The sequence below is a fragment of the Sturnira hondurensis genome, unplaced genomic scaffold (assembly GCF_014824575.4).
Source record: "Sturnira hondurensis isolate 20B ecotype Veracruz unplaced genomic scaffold, ASM1482457v3 Scaffold0024124, whole genome shotgun sequence".
Taxonomy (NCBI): domain Eukaryota; kingdom Metazoa; phylum Chordata; class Mammalia; order Chiroptera; family Phyllostomidae; genus Sturnira; species Sturnira hondurensis.
The window spans coordinates 131,973-153,557 of record NW_028096755.1 but is presented as its reverse complement, the minus strand read 5'-3'; the positions used below and the strand labels follow the sequence as shown (position 1 = coordinate 153,557).

The 21,585-nt window shown below is 60.4% G+C and overlaps 1 protein-coding gene across 2 annotated transcripts; it reads left to right on the top strand.

The window, feature by feature from the left end:
- Positions 1–557: 557 nt before the first annotated feature.
- On the top strand, positions 558–18,771 carry SSC5D (scavenger receptor cysteine rich family member with 5 domains). Of its 2 annotated transcripts, XM_037038095.1 has the most exons (14): positions 558–757; positions 1,241–1,267; positions 1,549–1,857; positions 1,977–2,096; positions 2,289–2,402; positions 2,680–2,988; positions 3,869–4,186; positions 4,429–4,605; positions 6,852–7,169; positions 8,638–9,201; positions 9,275–9,589; positions 9,746–9,913; positions 14,195–14,359; positions 17,075–18,771. In XM_037038095.1, exons 1-14 carry the CDS (start codon positions 733–735, stop codon positions 18,625–18,627), a joined length of 4,482 nt encoding a protein of 1,493 aa, XP_036893990.1. In that variant the 5' UTR covers positions 558–732; the 3' UTR covers positions 18,628–18,771. The 2 variants fall into 2 exon arrangements, with proteins under 2 accessions (XP_036893990.1, XP_036893989.1); XM_037038094.1 differs by having other exon boundaries at positions 695–1,267.
- Positions 18,772–21,585: the final 2,814 nt, after the last annotated feature.

The window sequence follows — 21,585 nt, the reverse complement described above, 5'->3', positions numbered from 1 at the left end:
CGCAGACTGTGTGAGTGTGCCTGAGTAGTGTGCAGTCGCCTCCTGCCCAGGCCTCGACCTTGGCTCTGCCCATCCCCCACCCCAGCTCCCTGAGGGGATGTACAAGTTCAGCCACTTCTCCCCAAGATGGGGGGGGGGCTTGCATCCAACTCCAGTGGGGAGAATGGAGAGGGGTGTCTCCTCCTTCCCCAATCCAGGAAGTCCTTCCTGGTGTCTGGCTGGAAGCCCTCTTGCTGCTGAACTGTGATCCCTAAGCCCAGCCACTCCCAGGAATCCAGGCCGCAGCCCCTCCGCCCTGGTCCCAGCACTCGGCTTTCCCGGCTGGACAGGAGAGCAGGCCGAGGGGTGGGCGCCCTGCCCGCACCGCCTCCACGTGCAGCCCGTCTGTCCCTTCCCTGCAGCCTGCCGTCCCCTAAGCATCTCTGCTCCCGCCGGGTGAGCCTGACCGGCTCTGTGTGGGTGTTTGCACTTGGACACCCTCCCTCCCGCCCGCAACCCCCCTCCTCCCCAGGCCTCAGCCGCTGGCCAGCCCCCTCCCCGCCCCCCCTCCTGTCCCCTGCTGCCTCCTCGGCAGCCTCCCTGGCTCCTGGCAAAGCGTCCAGCTCCTGCCTGCTCCTCCCGGGTCCAGGGCGCCGCAGCGGGCGCGTCCCCCTCCCTCCCTCTGGTGGCCGCTGCCTCCTCCCCTCTGCTCCCATCCCCTCCCATCCCACCCCTGCCCTGGACTCCGCAAACATGAGGGTCTTGGCCTGCCTCCTCGGTGAGTGGCCCCTTCTCCTTGCAGACTCTGGGACTTGAGCCCCACCCCCTGACCCCTGAGCTCAACCACTGGAGGAATGCAGACTTCCGGGGTCCATTCCTGGTGCTTGGGGATGCAGGATGTCTGCCCTCCCTGCCTAGCTTCCCCAGGGACCCAGCCTTCCGCATGCCCAGCCCCACTGTCTGAGGGGCCTGCCTCCCCCCCCAGCCTCCACCACCAGCCCTGACCCTTGTGGGTCTTTACCCACCATTTGACCTTCAGCCAGGCAGGCCTCTGGGGAGTACAAGGGCCTGGTCCCCAGCCCTGACCTGGGACATCTGTGTCCCCTCCTTCTGGGCCCAGTGTCTTCCTTCCCTGCCAGTGGGGGTCTGCTGGCTCAGAGGTGCAAGGGTTTGTGTGTGTGTGTGGCTGGGTGGGCCTGTGCTGGAGAGAGGACCCCTGGGCCTGCCCTCATGTGTCCCACCCCTCCCACCCCCCTTCTAGCTGCTCTGATGGGGATCCAAGCCATTGGTAAGTGGCCCCGAATGCGCTCCCGTCTGGCCTCGTTCAGCCCCAAGCCCATCCCATTCCTGGCCTTGCCCTCCCCTGCGACCCTGGCCGCCCCTGGCCGCCCCTGCATCTGGCCGTGACCTCAGGGCACCTTTCCCCTCAGAGCTCCCTGGGTGGCCTGCCAGCTACTCCTCCTAACAGGGACTGGGCTGGGCACCCAGAAGTTGCGGTCCCCACCCTGTAGAATACAGCTCCTGGCCCTGGGGCCTCTGGGATGTCACGGCTTTCCCTCTGCCCCTCAGAGCGGCTGCGTCTGGCCGACGGCCCCCACGGGTGCGCGGGCCGGCTGGAGGTGAGGCACGGCGGGCGCTGGGGGACGGTGTGTGACGACGGATGGGACCTGCGAGACGCCGCGGTGGCCTGCCGGGAGCTGGGCTGTGGCGGGGCGCTGGCCGCCCCCCGAGGCGCCTTCTTCGGGGAGGGCGCAGGGCCCGTGTGGCTAAGCGAGCTGGCTTGCCGGGGCGGCGAGGGGCAGCTGGGGCTGTGCCCCCACCGTGGCTGGAAGGCACATGTCTGCTCCCATGAGGAGGACGCAGGAGTCGTCTGCGCAGGTGAGGACCCCAAGTCTCGGCCCCGTCACTTGGAGGGGCCGGGTGTCTCCCTCCAGGGCCGGGACTCACCAGGGCCCAGGGGTCCCACCTGGCCTTCATGGCTTCCCTGCTCTCTGCAGGTCAGCGTGTGGCGACCTCAAGGGACACGGAGGGTTCCCTCTCCCTCCTGAATGGGGACCCCTGGCCAGGGCTGTCTGAGGAGCTGAGCCCCAGCTCTGAGGAGCCCCCCGTGACCCACGGTGAGTCCACCTGCCTGTGCCCCCTGCCTGCTCAGCCATGGGGGAGCGGGGCCGTCCCATCTGATGGCTCAGAGGACAGACAGATGCCTGTCTCCTCCCCAACCCTGAAAGTCCCCATCACAGCCCCCCGCCCCCCGTCAGGAGCAGGGGTGAGTGGCTCCTGACCTCCCTCCCTGCTGTCTCCCCTCCCAGCCCCCCACCCAGGTGGGACCCTCCAGGGCAGCTCCCAGAAGAAGGGCCCCCGACCACCCAAGCAGGCCAAGTCCACCAGGGCCCCCTCACCTACAGCCGGAGCCCCCCGCCAGGGTAAGTCCCCTCCGCAGATCGGGATGGGGGCAAGGCAGGCCCAGCCCAGTGTGGACCAACCCAGGCCCCCAGGGTGTCTTCCTGTTAACCCAAAGCCCCTAGTATTCAGAATTGGGCTACGGGGTCAGGGAACCCAGGTGTCTGCTCCCGGCAACCAAGTACCCTGACCCACGCAGACCCTCACCGTCCCATGAACGGCCTGGCGGGCCACTGCCCTCTCCGGGAGGGATGTCTGCTGAGACGTCTCTGAGTCTGCTGTCCACCTCTGTCTCCCCAGAGCGGCTGCGCCTGGCCTCAGGCCCCCACGGGTGTGCAGGCCGGCTGGAGGTGTGGCACGGGGGGCGCTGGGGGACGGTGTGTGACGATGGATGGGACCTGCGAGACGCCGCGGTGGCCTGCCGGGAGCTGGGCTGTGGGGGGGCGCTGGCCGCCCCCGGAGGGGCCCGATTCGGCCAGGGCTCGGGGCCCGTGTGGATGGATGACGTGGGGTGCGGAGGCAGCGAGCAGGCCCTGCGGGACTGTCCCCGGAGCCCCTGGGGCCGGAGCAACTGCGACCACAGCGAGGACGCAGGACTGGTCTGCACAGGTGCGTCCAGCGCCCGAGCCGGGGCCTGTCCCCACCTGGTGGCACAGCCCCACCCCAGCCCCGGGTGTGAAGCTCAGTGTGAGTGCGGATAGAGGCCAGTGGGACAGAGCCGGGCCGGGACAGAGCCTGGGAGGCAGGGACAATGAGGGGGTCCCTCCATGTGCCACTGGGTGGGCAGCACGTGGAGCCCATTCACGGGAGGTAAGTCGAGGCTTCAGAGACGGTTACATTGTTCTCAAGAAGCGAACCCCACTGGGGTGCCCGGGGAGCTCGTGCCTTAATGCCATTCATTCTCAGCAACCCAGTTCGGACGCTCCTGTCCGTTAAGAGCAGACGGAACAGGAAACATAAGGCAAGAGTTTCTGCCTTCTCCCTGGCCTGTTCTTCCCCCTAGATCACTGTCCTGGGGTGACTCCCCCACGCTGGCTGGTAGGGATGGACTCCACACCCCACCCTGCCGTGGCATCCCGCTCTGACCCGGGAGGACTCAACCTAGATGCTCCCTAGAACCCACAACACTTTACTGTCTGGACCAACAGTTGTCCACGAGGGCAGGGGCGGGCGGGGGGGGGGGTCGTAGTTTCCCCACCCCTACTCCCTAGGGGACGCTGGCAAAGTCCTTAGGCATCATCATTGGTTGTCCCAGGTGTGGGTGTGCCTTGCATCTCGGGGGTGGGGCCCTGGTTGCTGGGCCAGTGCCCAGGACGTCGTGTTGCCCTGGGCAGGTGGAGGCCTGGGGAGAAGTGGGGTGTGGACCAGACGTGGACTCTCAGCGAGTGGCTTTTCCACTGCAGAGTCTTTCCCTCACCTCCGGCCTCCTCCTAGGCGGGAAGCGTCACGGTGCCCGTCTCTCTGTTCTCCTCTCTCCCCCCATGTTCAGGCCCAGCCCCCCGGCTGCGCCTGGCTGATGGCCCCCACGGGTGTGCCGGCCGCCTGGAGGTGTGGCACGGCGGGCGCTGGGGGTCCGTGTGTGACGATGCCTGGGACCTGCGGGACGCCGCGGTGGCCTGCCGGGAGCTGGGCTGCGGGGCCGCCCTGGCTGCGCCCGGAGGGGCCTTCTTTGGGGAGGGGGCCGGACCCATCCTCCTGGACGATCTTCGGTGTCGGGGAAACGAGACGGCCCTGCGGTTCTGCCCGTCGAGGCCCTGGGGCCAACATGACTGTCACCACCGGGAGGATGCCGGGGCCGTGTGTGACGGTGAGGGGCTCGGGGAGAAGCCGGCCGGCGGGTGCGGCAGAGTCCCAAGAGGAGAACAGGGAGTGGGGGGGCTCGGCTGTTTTCCTCGCGTGCCCCGTGCCCCCACTTTCTCTGCTCAGACTGCCCACGGGCCCCAGCTTACCTGCGAAACCTCACCCTGCGGCCGTGGCCTGGGGTGGGGGGTACAGCAGTTGTGGGCAGAGAGGGCGGGTGATGACCACCCCCTCCCCGGCCTGCCCCAGGCATGCCTCTCGCCTTTGGCCCTCCCACGGTCCCCGCAGTGGGCAGCAACAGCGCCGTGTCCAGGGAGGCAGCGACCCGGCCCCCGGGCCCCACTGCGCGCCCGGCCTCGAGGACAGCGGGCATTTCACCTCCACCTGCCTCCTCAGCTGCCCCTTGGGAGCCTGGGCCAGAAGCTGGTGAGTCCAGTCTCTCCCCCCCAGAACAGGGTCTTAGCTTCTGTCGGCTCCTCCCTTCAGCCCCGGTGCCCCTCCTCTCTGCTCAGAGACTGTGCCACGAGGACAAAGAAAGAGGGGGCAGGTGCCCAAAGGCCCTGCTCGCTCCAGTGTCCTGAATGCATGGCCCTTTCTGAGGACTGCCTCCTTCTCACAAAGGCCCAAAGGACCAGCCAACCACGGCTGTTGTTCTGAAATCTAGGCTTTATTGTCACTCAGGGTCGGTGAGGCCAACAGACCGGAGAAGTCTATCTCTTTGCAGAGGTTGTGGTCTCACTTCTGGAGAGGAGGGCAAGTGCCATGCCACGCATGGCCACAAGGGGGCGCACAAGGAGTCAGAGGGAGGTTGGGGCCGGTGGGCAGGACCCTTGACTGGTTTTTGAGGGAGAAACAGGCCGCTGCCTGGCATGTGGTGCCTGCCCTGGGGGATGAAGGCTGTGGGTCCCACGAAGGAGGCGGTGGGGTGCGGGCTCCGGATGGGCTGGTTTGCCATTTCCAGCCAGAGGATCCAGCCATTTCCTCTCCCCGGGAGTTAGCTGCCGGAGGGAGGGGCAGACCTTCCATCGTCAGCAAGGCCCAGGCATGTCCAGGCCTGAGAATTTCAGAAAATAAACACACATGAGTAACACAGCTCTCTTTTCAAGGCTGAAGGAAGTGGGGAATAGCTCCCTGTTAGTGAAGGCTTCTTTCTCTTTTTTCTTTTTAAAATGCATTTATTAGTTGCTTCTTGAATGTGCCCTGACTGGGACTGAACCTGCAACCTTAGTGTGTCAACCAACTGAGCTACCCAGCCAGGGCCAGGTCTAGGCCTCTGTTTCTGAATGATAACAATAGCAACAATTTCTCAGCGTTCACTGGCTCACGTGTGACCAGTGCTGTTGCAAGCGCTGTACGCATCTTCAGCAGGTAACAGGTAACAACCCACCACCAACACTGTGGACAATGTGGTTTCCACGTTACACCGAGGCCACAGCTAAAACGTGGGAAAGCCAGGACTCATCAAGGCTGTTAGTTCCAGAGCAAACATTCTTTTCTTTTTTTTTTTTTAAATTTTCACCCGAGGATGTAGTTACTGACTTTAGGGAGAAAGGAAGGGGCAGAGAGAGAGGGGAGAGAGAGACACATCAGTCAGGTGCCTCCCGTATGCACCCCATATGGGGACCGAACCTCTTAATTCAAGCACGCGGCCGGGACTGGAGACCAAACCCGCAACACTTTGGTGTCCAGGACGATGCTGCAACTGAGCCATCTGACCAGGGCCCTTTCTTCTTATTTTTTCTTGTGGTAAAATATATACAACACAAAGTTGACTGTTTTAACGTTTTAAAAGATTTTTATATTTTAGAGGGGGAAGGGAGAGAGAGAGGAAGAGAAACATCAGTATGTGGCTTCTGGAGCTCCCCCTCCTGGGGACCTGGCCCACAGCCCAGGCATGTGCCCTGACTGGGAATCGAACCTGCAGCCCTTTGGTTCTCAGGCCAGCACTCAGTCCACTGAAGCACACCAGTCAGGGTCGTTTTAACCCTCTCTAAGTGTACAGTTCAGCAGTGTTAGGTATATTCAGAATGCTGTGCAGTGACCACCCCCACCATCTTCAGAAACCTCAGACCCACTAAACACTAAGTCCTCATTGCCTGTCCCCAAGCCCCCACTGCTATACTTGCTATCTCTATGAATTGGATGACAATTGGTACCTCACTGAAGTGGAATCATACAGCTTTGTTCTTTTGTGTCTGGCTTGTGTCACTTAGTGTAACACGCTCAAGGCGCATCCACGTTGTGGCAGGTGTTGGACTTTCCTTCCTTTTCGTGGCTGCATAATATTCCATCGTGTGGCAGGCCGTAGTTTGTGTATCCATTTATCCGCCGATGGAATTTTAGGATGGTGCCATCCTTCAGCTTGGTGAATCACGCTGCTATGAGCCTTTGCCCACCAGTGTCTATTTAAAAACCCGTTTTCACCCCGATTTAGGGTAGGTTCCTAGGAATGGAACTTCCGGATCACACAGCAATTCTAGGTTCAGCTTTCCAAGGAACCGCCAGACCGTGCCTGGCTCTTCATCCCTGTGCCTAATGGCGACAAGTATACAACACAGGCCTCAGGAAATGCTTGCTGCCAGGAAGGCAGTTCGGACAGAGGGGAGGTGGAGGAGGATTCACAGAGTGGACGGCATCCCCAACTCTAATCCTTTGGGTCTCTTCCACCCCAGGGTCCCCCCAGCTGCGGCTGGTGGCCGGACCCAGCAGATGCTCGGGCCGGCTGGAGGTGTGGCACGCCGGGCGCTGGGGGACGGTGTGTGACGACAGCTGGGACCTGCGGGACTCGGCTGTGGTCTGCCGAGAGCTGGGCTGCGGGGAAGCTCGGCAGCCAGACCCTGCTGCGGGCCGCTTCGGCTGGGGCGCCGGCCCCATCTGGCTGGACGATGTGGGGTGCGCAGGCACGGAGGTGTCGCTCCTTGACTGCCCTGCCACTCCCTGGGGGAAGCACAACTGCGCTCACAATGAAGATGTTGGTGTCACCTGCACTGGTGAGGAGTCCCCGCCGTCCGCTGGCTCCGGGAGGGCTTCCTGGAGGAGGGAACAGGAACTAACATCCGAACTAATGTCGACTGAGCACCTGTCTCCTAAGCCCCTGCCCTGGGCTGGGTGTTTGCACACATGTGTGACTGTACTCACATCTCACAATAAGTTCAGGTTGGTGGATGATATGTCCATTTTGCTATTGAAGACCCTAAGGCATAGAGAGGTTGAGTAACTTGCCCAAGGTCACACAGCAACTAAGTGGCAGAGTGGAGATTCTTCCTCCTCCTCCCCCAGGAATCAGGGAAGTCTCCCTCACAGAGGGCAGCCTTGTCCTCCCCAGGATGAGAGGAAGGGGACGTAGGGAGACTGGGACATGGAGAGAAGCCAGGGTGAAGGTCCACTTCAGTGAACTCGGGCCTCCCATTTGCCATTGACTTGCTAACATTTACTGAGCGCCAGACACTGAGCTGGGTCCTCCGCACGCGGTGACCACGGCCTGGCCTTTGAGAAGCTCACACCTCACCAGGGAAAAGAGGCACCGACCAATCACACAAACCCGTGGGATATGCTAGAATTTGGCAGGTTCCACGAGACCATCTGCAGCCTCCGTAACTTTCTGGTAGGACTCACAAAAATCAGAAACGCGGTCTTACTAAGGCTTATGGTTGATTGCGGCAACAGGATACCAGCTGACATCCGCTGAGGGAGGGGGCAGTGGGGCGGGGCCCAGGAGACGGGCGGTGCAGCTTTCTGCCATCCTTCCCCAGGGGGTCTTGGACAGTACCCATGCCAACCAGGGAAGCCCCCCACCGCCTTGGTGTCAGAATTATTATGGGGGCTCGGTCAGACAGACACTGACAGAGGGGACACTCTTATCAGGCAGGACATCCCAAGGACTTCAGGTCACCCCCAGAAGCCAGGGGCCAAGGCCAGGCCTTTCTTTGGGCAAAGTGAACCCTTGACTCTGCAGAGTGCTAGTCAGAAAGACGCGGGGTGAGCAGGCGGCAGCTGGAAGGACGGCATCGCCCATCGTGCCTTGAGCAGAGGCCCTCTCCCTCTCCTCCGAGGGCCATGGAGCCACAGAAGGCTTGTGAGCTGTGCAGTCACCTGTCAGACTTGCACCACTCTCACGGATGGTGGGAGCTGGACGGGACAGAGGGGAGACCCACCAGAAGGCACAGGAAGGAGATGACAGGTGGGGGTGTCAAAGGTCAGGGTGTCAGTTACATCACCATCGAGAGAGTGCCCAGGAGACCAGCCTTGGGTTTGGCTGGCCAGTGAGCCCGCAGTCAGGCACAGTGCCTCACTCACAGGAGGTGCTGAATATTTGTGACAAGAATGCAGGAGCGAATGAGTGAATGAACAGAGCTTGGTGACTGGAGAGCGGAAGATGAGAGAAGGGGCATGGATGGATGACCTTGGCACTCTGGGGTCTGGTCTGCCATTGTCTCTGTTTCCTGTTCCACCTCCCAGGGACCGCTGGTGTGGACTCCATCTCAGACCCCTTTAGCTGGAGCTGGTTCCCTGGCCTGGGCAGAGACTCAGATGCCTGGCTCCCCGGGGCGCTGGCCACCAAGCCCTCTGTCAGGCTGACTCTCAGTGTTCCTGAGAAAACCACCAAGGCCCCCGGGAAGACGCCCAAGAGCACGACTAAGAAGTGGATGACCAAGCACGCAAAGAGGCCAACCACTCAGGCCCCTATGACACCAACCACTAAACACTCCAGGGTACCGGCCACCCAGGGTGTCCCAGAACTGGCCTCCCGGACTGCCTCGGTCCTGACCACCGAAGCCCGCCATCGCTTGACTTCACACATCACCACGGCGCCTACCCCCCGGCCTCCCCGGGAACAAGCCTCTGAGACTGTGACCATGCCAACCACTCAAGATCCCAGAGAGATGACCTCTGAGGTCACCAGCATCAGGCGAATCCCTCCATCTTCTGCAGAGTCATCAGCCGAGATCCCAGCAGAAGGTTCTCCAGAGTCATCCAGAGACCCAGGCCCCTCCCCGACTGGCGGTGCCTCTGGGGAGCCAGGTGAGTGGAGGGCACAAGAAGGGGTGAGGCTGACCTAAGGCGACCCCTCCTGACCTGGGGCCTCCCACTGCAGGCCCCCTCCGAGTTCGTCTGGCTGACGGGCCCAACCGGTGTGCCGGCCGGCTTGAGGTGTGGCATGATGGACACTGGGGGACAGTATGCGACGACAACTGGGACCTGCGGGACAGTGCTGTGGCCTGTCGGGAGCTGGGCTGTGGACGTGTCCGGCCCCGCGTGGGCAAAACCCACTACGGCCCTGGGACTGGGCCTATCTGGCTGGATGACATGCACTGCAAAGGCACTGAGACCTCGATAAGCGACTGCCCTGCTGGGGCATGGGGACAGCACAACTGTGACCACGAGGAGGACGTGGGGCTGACCTGCACTGGTACTGGGGACAGTGGGGTGCAGGGGGGCAGAGTCAGGGTGCCAGGGGGTCGGGGGACCCAGAGACTCTCCAGGAAGTTCTGGAAGGGGGATTTGGAGCAGCACCAGCGTCCTCCAAGGCCAAACAGGGCTCAAACCTCTTCCAATGTCTCCCAAGGCCACGACGATGAGGAGGACTATCCCCCGTGGACCTGGGACCCCACCTCAGGAGAGGAGCTGACCCAGGGGACCACTGCTGCAGGAGTGCCTGGACACACTGTCTCCTGGGGCAGCACCCGGAGCCCCAGGGTCCCTTCCCCAGCAATGAGACACCTTCCCAGCCCAGGTGAGGAGCATGGCCAGGTGCGACGGGGCCTCCATGCACTGGCTCCAGGGTTTCCAGAAAGATCCTCAATGAGTGGGTCTGGGTCTCAGACACCACAGGCATGTTTCCTGGGCTCCAGGAACCTAAAACTGTTCCCCGTTGGGGGTCCACCAGAACACTCCTCTGGAGCCTAGCAGAGGAGACCCTCTGTGTTCCTGAGAGCAGGTCTGGCTGAGCCCAGCCAGAGTCCACGGCTTCCCACTAACCTAGCGGGGCCTCTGGGGTCCTGCTGTGACACCCAGAGCCAGCCTCGCACAGTCAGTGCCGCCCTGTCGCCATGATGTCATCCACACCCGGGCTCCCTCCTGGATGCGGATGCTCTCATCTGGGTGGGACTGTGGCTCAGAGGTGGGGTGGGGACACCGGTATGGAGGGCTCTGTCCCCAGCCCAACTCTTCCCTCTCGCCAGCAGAGTCCCTCTCTGCCCTGTGGCCTGTGTCACTCTGCCACCTCCCATCTCTGCTGCTACACTGTGGTCGCCACCCGCGAATCCTCCCGTTTCTCCGCCTGGCCTTCTGTGCTTGCGTGTGCACATGCGCGAGATCCGCGTTCCAGCCCAGCTCTGTGCTCAGTTTCAAGGCTGTTACTTTCGTTTCCGGTTCTCATCATCCGTTTCCGCTTCCCACCAAGCGTCCCCTGTAATGCTCCCTCATCGGGTTCCCACCCTCCTCCCTCGCACTCTCAGCCCGCTTCCCCTCCTTTGACCCCTTCGCCAAACCTCAAGCCCATTTTGTCCGGTCACCCCCGCCCTCGCTCACTCCGTGTTTCTCACTCGTGTCCTCGTCCCTCGTTCCTTCAGGCTCCCAGCAGTGGCCATTTCTGCCCCTCCTAGTCCTTTGCGCCTACCGTGCCCCTGGCAGCCTCTCCATTTCTTCGTGCAGCTCCCGCACCCCCGCTCTCCCCGGCACAATGCCCTGCCTTTGCCCCTGTCACCCTCCACGCGCCCTTCCTCACGTCCTCTCCCCAGAGACTCGCCCCTTAAAGTCCCCCTCAGGACCTTCACGCCTCTCATTGCCTTTCCCGCCTTTTCCACGCACTCAGGACGCATGCGCACACCGGTGTCCTGCGCAAGATGGGCGGGGCGGAGGCATGTGAAAAGCAACTCCGGTCCTGTTAAGTCATCGGCTCTCTGCACCCTGATTGGCCGGCAGGTGTACGCTGCGGCCATAAAAGCCGGGTGAAGCAGGTAGTGGTCCCAGAGAGCAGCTGCCAGTCTCATGGCTGTTGATTTTGTGGGGCAGGTCAGAGGCTCCGCGATTTGGGGGGTGCCCAAATTGTGAATTAGGGCTTAATCTGCCACTTTCTGGAGGTGATGCTCCTCGGTGCAGTGTAGCCAGGATTCCATAGCCTTTGTTCGCCGCCTCCCTATCCTGTAGCGCCCCCTCGTGGCGGGAGATGGTCAGATGCCGGGCGCAGGCAGCGCGGGCGGCGGGGGCAGCTACGGACGGAGGAGGCCGGTTCCCGCCCTTGGGGTCCTTTCCTGGTGGGAGAGAAGGCAGTGCGTGAGCTGAGATCCCTGCAGAACTGCACACTGCGAAAGGGGAGTCTCAGGAGAGTCACCTACACAACCTCAGTAGTGGGAAGACTTGGAGGGAGGGGTTACAGACATGAATTCCTATCCTCACTAGCAAGGTGACCTTGAAAAATATGACTCTGCCTCCTTAAGCCTCAGCTGCTTCCCAGGGCGGCCGGGAGTGGGGGGAGGTGGGGGAAAAACAGTGCCAGGGCTCCTGTCCAGAGTCAAGGAGAACTCGCTTACTCTGTGCTGGGCACATCTGTTTCAACAACTGGGTGACACAGGTCCTGTTTGTTACGGAGCCACACTTGAGGTCATTTCAAATGATTTCACACACATTTTGTTCATTGGATTGGCAAACATTACCGGATTACTGGAGTAACGACAGCCGTGAGCTCTGCAGTCCAACTCCCCAGGGTTCAGCGGTGGCCCCAATGGGATCAGAGCTAGCCTGGTGACCTCAGGCTCCAAGCCAGTGAGCAAAATGTGTGTGAAATTGTGGAAAACCACAGACCGTTGTTACAGTTATTTACCGACAATGAACAACAGCTGCGGGATCCCAGGGAGGGAGCGACGGTTTGAGTGGAGCGATGGGGAAAACCTCTCGGAGGAGATGGTGTGATGTGCACCAGCGACGCCAGGAGGGAGGGCGCCCTCGGGGCAGCACAGGCCGCAGCCGGGACAGCGACACTGCCAGCCCAGGGCGTGGCCATCTCCCCTAGACTGTTAGCTCTACTGAGCGTTCAGCTCTGTCCGTTTCTATTGCTGCCATAGCACGCCACCACACGGCACGGCTGAAGCCAACGCGAACTTCCATCGCAGTTCCGTGGGCCAGAGGTCCTGCAGAGGCCTCATGGGGCCGCGTGCCTTTGGGAGGCTCCAGGGGAGAATAGCTCCCTTACCTTCTCCCGCTTCACAGGGACTCAGCAGAGACTTTTTACATGTTTGTTGAATGAATGAGTGACCACGGGATACGTCTAGACAGAGCGTACAGAAGATGAAGCTGGAGGCTTACGAAGTCTCCATCCGGATTATCACTTCCCATTCTCCTTGAAGCAACATTTCTTGAGGCTTCCTGCGCGGTGGAATTTGCAGATGCATACATCGATGCGTGGGTGCTCCCCCCTGGGGACACAGCAGTGGCGTGCAGGACAAAGGAGGCTGGTTGCAATTTAAAATCGGGTGGTCAAGAAACGGCTCACTGAGGAAGTGCCACCTAAGTGACCACGTCAAGGAAGAGATGGGGGAAGCCACCCACATCTCCGGTCGGAGAGCATTCCATGCAGAGGGAACAGCATGCACAAAGCGCTGAGGTGTGGGACCTTGGGAGGCCGGCGTGGCTGGAGCGGAGCCAGAGCCTGGGTTTCGTGGTGTGCGCAGTGACGGGTCTCAGAGGAGCATTGTGGGCGGAGAGGCACATGACCACATGCGCACTTGCAAAGCAGTGACTCAGGATGACGCATAAGAAATGCATGCAGGGAGACCAAGGAGGTCTTCGGAGAGGTGACAGTGGCCTCAACCTGGGTGGCAGAGGAGGCTGACAGAGAAGTGCACGTGTTCAAGCTGTATTCTGGGGGTTGAGCTGATGGCATCTCGTGATGGGGTGAGGAAAGGGAGGTAGGAGGTGGGGACCTTCCACTGATGGAGTGCGCTTGGAGGGGGCACACTGGCTCCAGAGGGGGAACATGAACAGGTGCAGGGGCCATGCGTGCGGCACACCCACATGGAGACGTTAGGTACGCAGCCCTGGAGCCCAGGGGCGCCTGGGCAGCAGACGTAAGTTGGCAGGATGGGATTTGAGGCTGTGGGAATGCACGCGGCCAGGCAGAGAGAGCCATGTCTAATGCTGCTCCCACGCTGAGCTGGGAAGGTGGGGTGACTCATGGACTTGGGATACCACTGTTTGTGATGGCTGCATGAGGTCATTTGGAGGGGCAGACGTCCAAGGTGACGTGCAAGATGGCATGCAGAGGTTGGAGGATAATAACAGTGTCAATAGCTAACGTTCATTGCACACTCTTCACGTGCTAAGTATCGTCCACGTGGCTTAATTCGCTTGCCCCCATGGAAATGTATGATACAAATACTGTCCTCAGCCCCATTTTACAGGTAAGGAAATCGAGGTACAGGGGGAGGTCCGGACAGCAAAGGATGACGAAGGCGGGGAAGGAGCATGTGGTGCAGTTAGTTCTGAGGAAGCCAGGGCAATAGAGTAGGGCATGATGGTGTGGAGGGTGAGCGGAAGCCACCATGGGAGGAGGGAGTGAGGCTCGGGAGGTCTGCACCCAGAGGGAGCAAGGTCCCCAGTTACAACCAGGTACAGCTGCCTGGTCTGAAGCCTGATGCTGCCCCTTAGCTGTGTGACCTTGGGAAAACTCCTTGCCCTCTCTGGGCTTCATTCTGGTAGTCTGCATCGAAACTGTGGCACCTCTGCCCACCCTCTCCCCATGAGACTGCTAAATTACGGTGTCTGACAGCACCAAGGATGTGTGCTAAAGGTGGGAAAGAGAATCTGCACCCACTTGGGAGCACCAAAGAGTCAGTGGTTCAATTCCCAGTCAGGGCACATGCCTCTGTTGTGGGCCAGATTCCCAGGAGGGGGCGCACAAGGACAACCACACATTGGCGTTTTTCTCCCTCTTCCTCTCTTCCCTTCTCTAAAAATAAATAAATAAACTATTTTCAAAAAATGGCAAGGGGCACTCAATTCTCCTGTATCTCCCCAGGTGGTAAGAATGGTTACCAGCCTTACCGGATACGGGACACACCTTCAGGAAGGGCCTCGGCCAAGGGGACTACCTCTGCAGGCGTCTCTGGATCCACTCTTACCACGGGCACCACCAGGAGCCCAGGCCATTCCTCGCCAGCTCCAAGGGCCCGTGGAGATGCAGGTGAGGCACGTGGCTGGGATGGGGGGACAAGGATGTTTGTGTGGTGGGGTTGAGAGATGGACGCCAAATTCCCCAGTGGTGGCCCAACTCTTACCCCAGAAAGATCCAACAGAAATGTACCCTAATATATATAAGGGGCTACCAGCTACAGCTGTGGCCTTCCACTCGTGGCAGCTGGCAATCTCTGAAGGTGGTTTGGAATGTCACGACCGGGAGCCTAGTGCAGCTGTGAGGCCACAGGTGTTGTCACACAATCAACAATCACAGCACGGCCCCACACTGAGCAGAGAATCACCCAGTCCCAAATGTCCACAGTGCCAAGGTTCAGAAACCCTAACCTGTACTCTGCAAGGCACTTGGACAAATCAGTGAGCAAATGGTAGGAAGCTCTGAAAGAAAGCGGGCAAAAGCAACAAGCAGGTTGTTCCTGGAAGCAGACGCCCAAACGGCCAACGGGAACGTGCAGCAATGCTCACACGCAGGAAGAGTCAGAAGACTCAAAACGATGATGAGCAGGGGGGAAAACGATCGATAATACCATGTGTGGGTGAGGACGCGGGGAGACAGACATCCCCGCGGGGCGCAGCTGTTCAGCAAAATCCCATCCGGCAGTATTTGGTGAAGTTAAAAAGATGATCGTGAATTGTGACTCAGCAGTCCTGCCGTTCCGGGGAAGTTCTTGCACAGGCTCAGGGGCACGTGCATGAGCAGGCTCTCTGGCCTGTGGCGACCTCAGGGAGCCGGAGGCAAGGTGAGCACCCAGCGGCAGGGCAGTGGCTGAGAGAAAGGCGATGGAGCTCTGTGCGACAGCTCACACGGTGACTAGCGGCACACGCAGCACCACGGACAGGTAGTAACAGGATAACACTGAGGGAAGAATGAGGTTCCTCACAGCAGGGGATGTGCAGAGTCTGCAAACACACACGGAAGTGTACATGCACATATGCTAACGTAAACACATACGTGCTTTCCATATTGGGGAAGGACACACGCGTGTCTAAGGACATATGCCTAGTACATCTGTGGAGGTGACGAGGGGAGAAGGCGAGGGGGATGAAGACTGCAGGGAAAGAGGAAAAAAGTAAAAGTAAAACAGAAGGCTCTGGCTGGCGTAGCTTCGTTGGTTGGAGTGTCGTCTTGTAAACCGATAGGCTGCAGGTTCGATCCCTGATTGGGATGTGTATGGGAGGCAACCGATTGATGTTTCTCTCTCTCTCTCTCTTGCTCCCTCCCTCTCTAAAATCAATAAACAGCCCTGGCTGGTGTGGCGCACTGGATTGAGTGCGGGCTGCGAACCAAAGGGTCACAGGTTCGATTCCCAGTCGGGGCACATGCCTGGGTTGGGGGCCAGTTCCCCAGTAGGGGGCACGTGAGAGGCAACCACATATTGATGTTTCCTTCTCTATCTCCCTTTCTTCCCCCCTCTCTAAAAATACATAAATAAAATCTTAAAAAATAGTAAAAATAACAAAATCAATAAGCATACCTTTGGGTGAGGATATTAAAAAATGTGAGAAGGGAAACAGTTTCCTAGTGGAACTAGGCACCACTGAAGTGCTCATTAACCCCGTGTGACCACAGGGGACAGCCCAGAACACTCCTGTCACTGACAGAGTGATTCGTAATGGCCTAGACTCTGGGTACAAAGCGCCTGGGTTCGTCTCTTGTCCTTCGTGAACTGTGTGTGCATGTGACTTTTGGCCAGTTACCTACCTTCTTGTCCTGATTTTCCTCATCCGTAAAAAGGGTGAAAATTCACACTCGCCTGGAAGAAGGGGCTCCTCATCTGGGCCCAAAATGTAGGGGGCGCCCAAGCCCTCAGTAAGCAAGAATAAATAAAATCTTTTTTAAAAAATATTTTCTTTATTTTTAGAGAGAGGAAGGGAGGGAGAAAGGGAGGGAGAGAAACAACAATGTGGAAGAGAAACGTCGACCGGTTGCCTCTCAGGCTCCCAAGCCCACAGCCCAGGCGTGTGCCGGGTCTGCAGGACAGCGCCCAACGCATTCAGCCACGCCAGGCAGGGCAAGAAAAATTAAATCTTAATGCAGCAGCTTTAAAAAAATAAAAATGTGTGCAAAGAAAAACCACAGTGAACGGAATATCAAAATTTTAAATAGGGGACAGGATCCGACCCACCTCACCAGACTCCCCCTAATCTCGGGTCTGCCTTGGGTTGAAATTTTAGCTTTGTTCATCGCCGATACGGCATCAGTTTTGCTTGTTTTAAAATATGACATAAAAATATTAATCTTGATTACCGAGATGTCCCTTTCCAGCCCTCCTGCACCACCCCTACCTGCGTCTCTCTCCCCCTCCCCCCTCCGCTGCCCTCTGCCTCCTCCGCCCCTCCACGCTCCCCAACTCTCCCGAATTCCCGCATCTTCTCCCACGCTTCCACACCTCGTCACCCCCCACCCACCATTCTGCATCCTCCCCTCATTTCTGCCCCCTCCCGCTTCCGCTACCACTCCACATCCTAGGCCGCCCCACCATGCATCCCAGCATCCTCCCGCAGTGGGGACCGCCAGGTGGCGCCGGGAGACATCCGAGGAGGCAGGGACCTGGGGGTGGGGGGCGAAGGGGCGGGGTGAAGTCTGCCAGCGACTGATGAGCCACAACGCCCTGCATCTTCCTATTGGCCATTCCATTCCTGGGCGGGGTGGGCCGTGGGGTGGGCAGGGCAGACTGACCCCAGCGGTCCATCTTCCCTCCAGGTTCTGGGAGGAAACCGTGGCCCAATCGCCGGCTGCTGCGGCCCACAGCGGCCCGGACGGCGCCCCCCACCCCTTCCGCGGGCCCACCACTGACCTCCCACTCGGCGTCACAGCTCATCCCCGACGCAGCTTCACCTTCGATGGAGGTGACCTCTCACCTTCCGGACACTTTGCCGCCCAGCCCAGACCCGGCCTCCTGGGAGAAGTCTGACCTCACCTGGACAACCCCTGGCCTTGCTTCGTCCACCCTTGATGCCACCGTGGTTCCGGCACTGACCGCCGAGCTCTCACCCACCCCACTGCCCACCTTGCCCAAGGAACTGACCTCTGACCCCTCTGCCCCCGCAGCTGTGACTCATCTTTCCCCTACCTCAGAGTTGACCCCAGAACCTGACACAGCCCCAAGCTGGGACACAACTCCATACCCCAGCACAGCCCCAGAACCTTCCAGATCCCCACGCCCCTCCACGAGCCCTCCCCCCACCACCACTCCTCCCTCCAGCATGACGTCTTACCCCAGCATGACCCCGGACACTACTATTACCGCTCACCTCACCACGACCCTTCATCCCACCAAGACCCCTCGCCCAGCCACAGCTTCTCACCCATCCACGACACCTTCCGCCACCATGATCCCTCCCCCCACCACCCCTGCTCACCCCACCACGACTGCTCAGCTCACAACCACCCCTCAGCCCATCACAATCCCTCACCCTGTCACGACCCCTCACCCCACCATGACCACTCACCCCACCGTGACCTCTGACCCCACCACAACCCCTCAGTCTACCACTGCTACTCACCTGGCCTTGACTCCTGACCCCACCTCAACCCCTGTGAACGCTACTAAGTCCCTCCTAACTTCCTTGGGAACAGAACTTCCCTTTCCCGCTCCAACACCAGCAGGCAGGCCCAGCCTGCACCCCCAGCCGGCCTTCATGGGGGCCCCCCACCCCTCCACATCCCCCATGTTGAGTGTAGAATCCTCTCCAGCCTCGGAGTCCAACCCCTCCAGGCCTTCTCCAGCCCCAACCATGGATGCACCAGCCACGGAGGACTTCAGCCCACCCAGAGGCCAGAGCCCCCGACTAACCTCTCCACCTCCTCAGACTCCAAACTCAGCCTCTGACCCCACAGAGACCCCTGATCTCCACCCGCCCCCCTTGGCCCATCCCTTAGGTCAGCCGCCTCCTGACAGTCTCAGCCTAGGGCCCATGCCCGGTCAGAGTCCGGGCCCTGTTGGCCCATGCGTGGCTCCAGTGCCACCTGTAAGGGTCATGGCTTGTGAGCCACCTGCCCTGGTGGAGCTGGTGGCTGCTGTCAGGGACGTGGGTGGCCAGCTGCAGAGGCTGACCCAGGCCCTGGAGCGGGACCAGCAGGAGCGCCAAGCCCTGGGACTGTGGCTGGCCCAGCTGGCGGAGGCCGCCCAGGGTCTGGGGCAACTGGGTGAGGTGGTGAAGAGACTGGCAGAGGTGGCCTGGCCCCCCAGCACACCCGCACCAACCACCACCACCCCGGAGGAGGAAGAGAGGCCTCTGAGGGGAGACGTGTGACCCTGTCTGGGACTTGAGCGGGGCTTAAGACACTTAGCAACCAAAAAAAAGGGAAACCAAAGTATCAAATTAAAAACAAGAGGCGGGTCTCGTTTCTGGGGGACTGGCAGGGTCCTGGAGAAATGGAAGCCCAAGAGTGATCTGTTTGTGAAAACCGCCACTACTGTGCGGGGGCGGGGGGGGGGGACGATGGCATTTCTGATAGTGAAGGTGAAGGCAGTGAGGGTGCTGGTGATGGTGGCGATAATGGAGATGGTGATAAAGGTGATCATGGAGGGGATGATGGTGATGATGGAGATAGAGGTGATGAAGATGATCATGGTGGCAATGATGGAGATGGTGACAATGATAGAGGGGATGAGGATGATGGTGGTGACGGTGGCCGTGATGGTGACAGCGATGCTGATGGACACGGGCAAGATGGCGGTGATGGTGGAGATGAGGACGCCCCGGGGTAAAGGCCGGAATCTTTGTCTCCTCCGCAGATGGAAATGGGAAGAGAGCCTCCCCCAGCAGGCCTGCCCAGGGCATCTGTCGGATGCCTGAGCGTAAGAATAACAGCAGGGCCTGACCGGAGGTCCTGCTCTGCTTTTGGGGCTCTGCCTGGGGGAGGGGGTCTTCTCTCCGCAAACACCTGGGGGGGGGACTGTCCCCACGGCCCTGCTCTGCACGCAGAGAGGTGTGGAGCCGAGTGCCTGAGTTAGAGTCCTCGTGGGTGTGAACCCGAGCCTGTTACTTAACTTCTGGGTGTGAGTTTCCCGACGACAAAGAGGGATAACCTTGGGTTTACTGGGACGAGGCACTACTGGCCAGTCAATACGTGTGCGAGAGCGCCCAGCACGGCGCTGGCTCGCACAGCGCGCCCATCCTGTGAGGGTGTTACTGTGTCATCCCCGCCTCCCGGCTCAGGTTGTGCCAGGAACGTCGGTACACAAGCCGGTCTGACCCAGGGCCCTTGCTCGCCAGATAGNTCCTCACGGCCCTGCTCTGCACACAGAGAGGTGTGGAGCCGAGTGCCTGAGTTAGAGTCCTCGTGGGTGTGAACCCGAGCCCGTTACTTAACTTCTGGGTGTGAGTTTCCCGACGACAAAGAGGGATAACCTTGGGTTTACTGGGACGAGGCACTACTGGCCAGTCACTACGTGTGCGAGAGCGCCCAGCACGGCGCTGGCTCGCACAGCGCGCCCATCCTGTGAGGGTGTTACTGTGTCATCCCCGCCTCCCGGCTCAGGTTGTGCCAGGAACGTCGGTACCCAAGCCGGTCTGACCCAGGGCCCTTGCTCGCCAGATAGTTGATGCCCACATCCAACTCGCCCAGGTTCAAGGCCACGTCCTGGCTGTGGGACTCTGGCAGCTTTTTTACTTTCACGGAGCCTCTGGTTTCTTTTCTTTTCTTTCTTTTTTTTCCCCTCCCTGTACTAGTCCCAGCCTCCCGAGGTGATGGGGTGGGTTGGGCGAGGGAGTGCAGGGAAGGACAGGGCTAGCATGCGGCGTGTGCTTAGTGAACCAGCGTGACCGCCACCACGCCTGACTGTGCCTCTCTGTGCCCAATGCAACGTGGGCCCCTAAAACCTCCCGTCCTCCGCACAGCCCTTCTTCAGAAGCAGGAACTTGGTCCCTCACTTCAGAAGAAAGCACATGCAGATTCCCGCCTTTGACCTTGGCCTGGGGTCCCAGGGATGGAGTTCTGTGACAACTCATCTCTGGACAGGCCCCTTCCCCTCTCTGGACCTCAGGGACTGCTTTGGGAGACCCCTCACCCTGCTCCCGGCTCCCACGGCCTCAGGCAGGAGTCTGTTCCCTCTTTCTGCAGTCTCCAGTCCGAGCCTGGCTCACAGGTCTTGGAAGGTCAGGTTGTTGGCGCCCCTGCTGTCCTGTAAAGGCCAGCAGGGTCCAGTTACTCGCTGTGGGGGGGTGGATAATGACCGGGGGTCCTGATAGATGGACCGCCGGCCCCGCCAACAGGCGTAGCAGCACGCAGAGGATTGCTGTTCCCTCAGCCTTATTAAGCCCCGAGACTGAAATAACTGCTGACCCGGGAGGGCTGAGGGGACAGCCTCTGCCTGCACTCCCCTTGCCCTCCTGGGTCCTCGGGGCTTGGAGGACGGGGCCTGGCTGGGGAAGCAAAACGTCTGCTTCACACAGCGGAGCAGGTGACCCCTGGCTCAGGGTCACCCAGGGGGGCGCAGATGAGGCCTCGCTCTCCTGGCCACTCTCCACAAGCCAGGGGTTGGGGGCGGGGCCGCAGGGCACTCTGGCCGCTCTGGCCCAAGGTCTCTGCAGCCCCTGCCAGCCCCGATGAGCGGGTGCTTAATTATCTGGTCACTCTATCCCTGTTTGGACAGGCAGCTAAGCCCAAACATCTGGCCCCTGGGCCCAAGGCCAGGATGGGCGGCCAGCCCCCACCTACTCCTGGCCCTGACGCCGGACGCCTCCCACGGGGACAGCTGAGCTGGGTGCTGTGCCTGCCAGCCCGAAACAAGCTGACGGCAGGACCTGCAGAGGCCGAGCTCGGCGAGGCAGGAGCCGCGTTCCTGGTTGACAACCGCGGGCGCACACCCGCTCTCTCAGCAACGCCGGAGCAGAGGGCAACCCCTTCATCAGAGACAGGGTGGGAAAGGTGGCCTGGACGCGTCACTTCCCATGGCTAGTACAACGGTCCCCATAGAAAACTGCAAAGAATCGAGTGGCCCCGGTCCGTGTTTCCGGCGGTTCAGCTGGGGCGTCGGATCGGTGCTCCGCAAACGTGTCCTCCCAGCTCCCTGTATTTGCAGGGCAAGCCGGGGACCGGCGGAGCAGGTCCCAAAAGCAGAATTTGGGGTGCCCCCCCCAGCCCCCCCCCCCGAATCAGGCTCTGCATGTGGACAGCCTGGGTGGGCAGTTCGTGGGCTGCTGCTGACGTCCTTCTCGTGCCTGCGTGCCAGCGCTGACCAAGACGGGGTCACAGAGGCCTCGCGA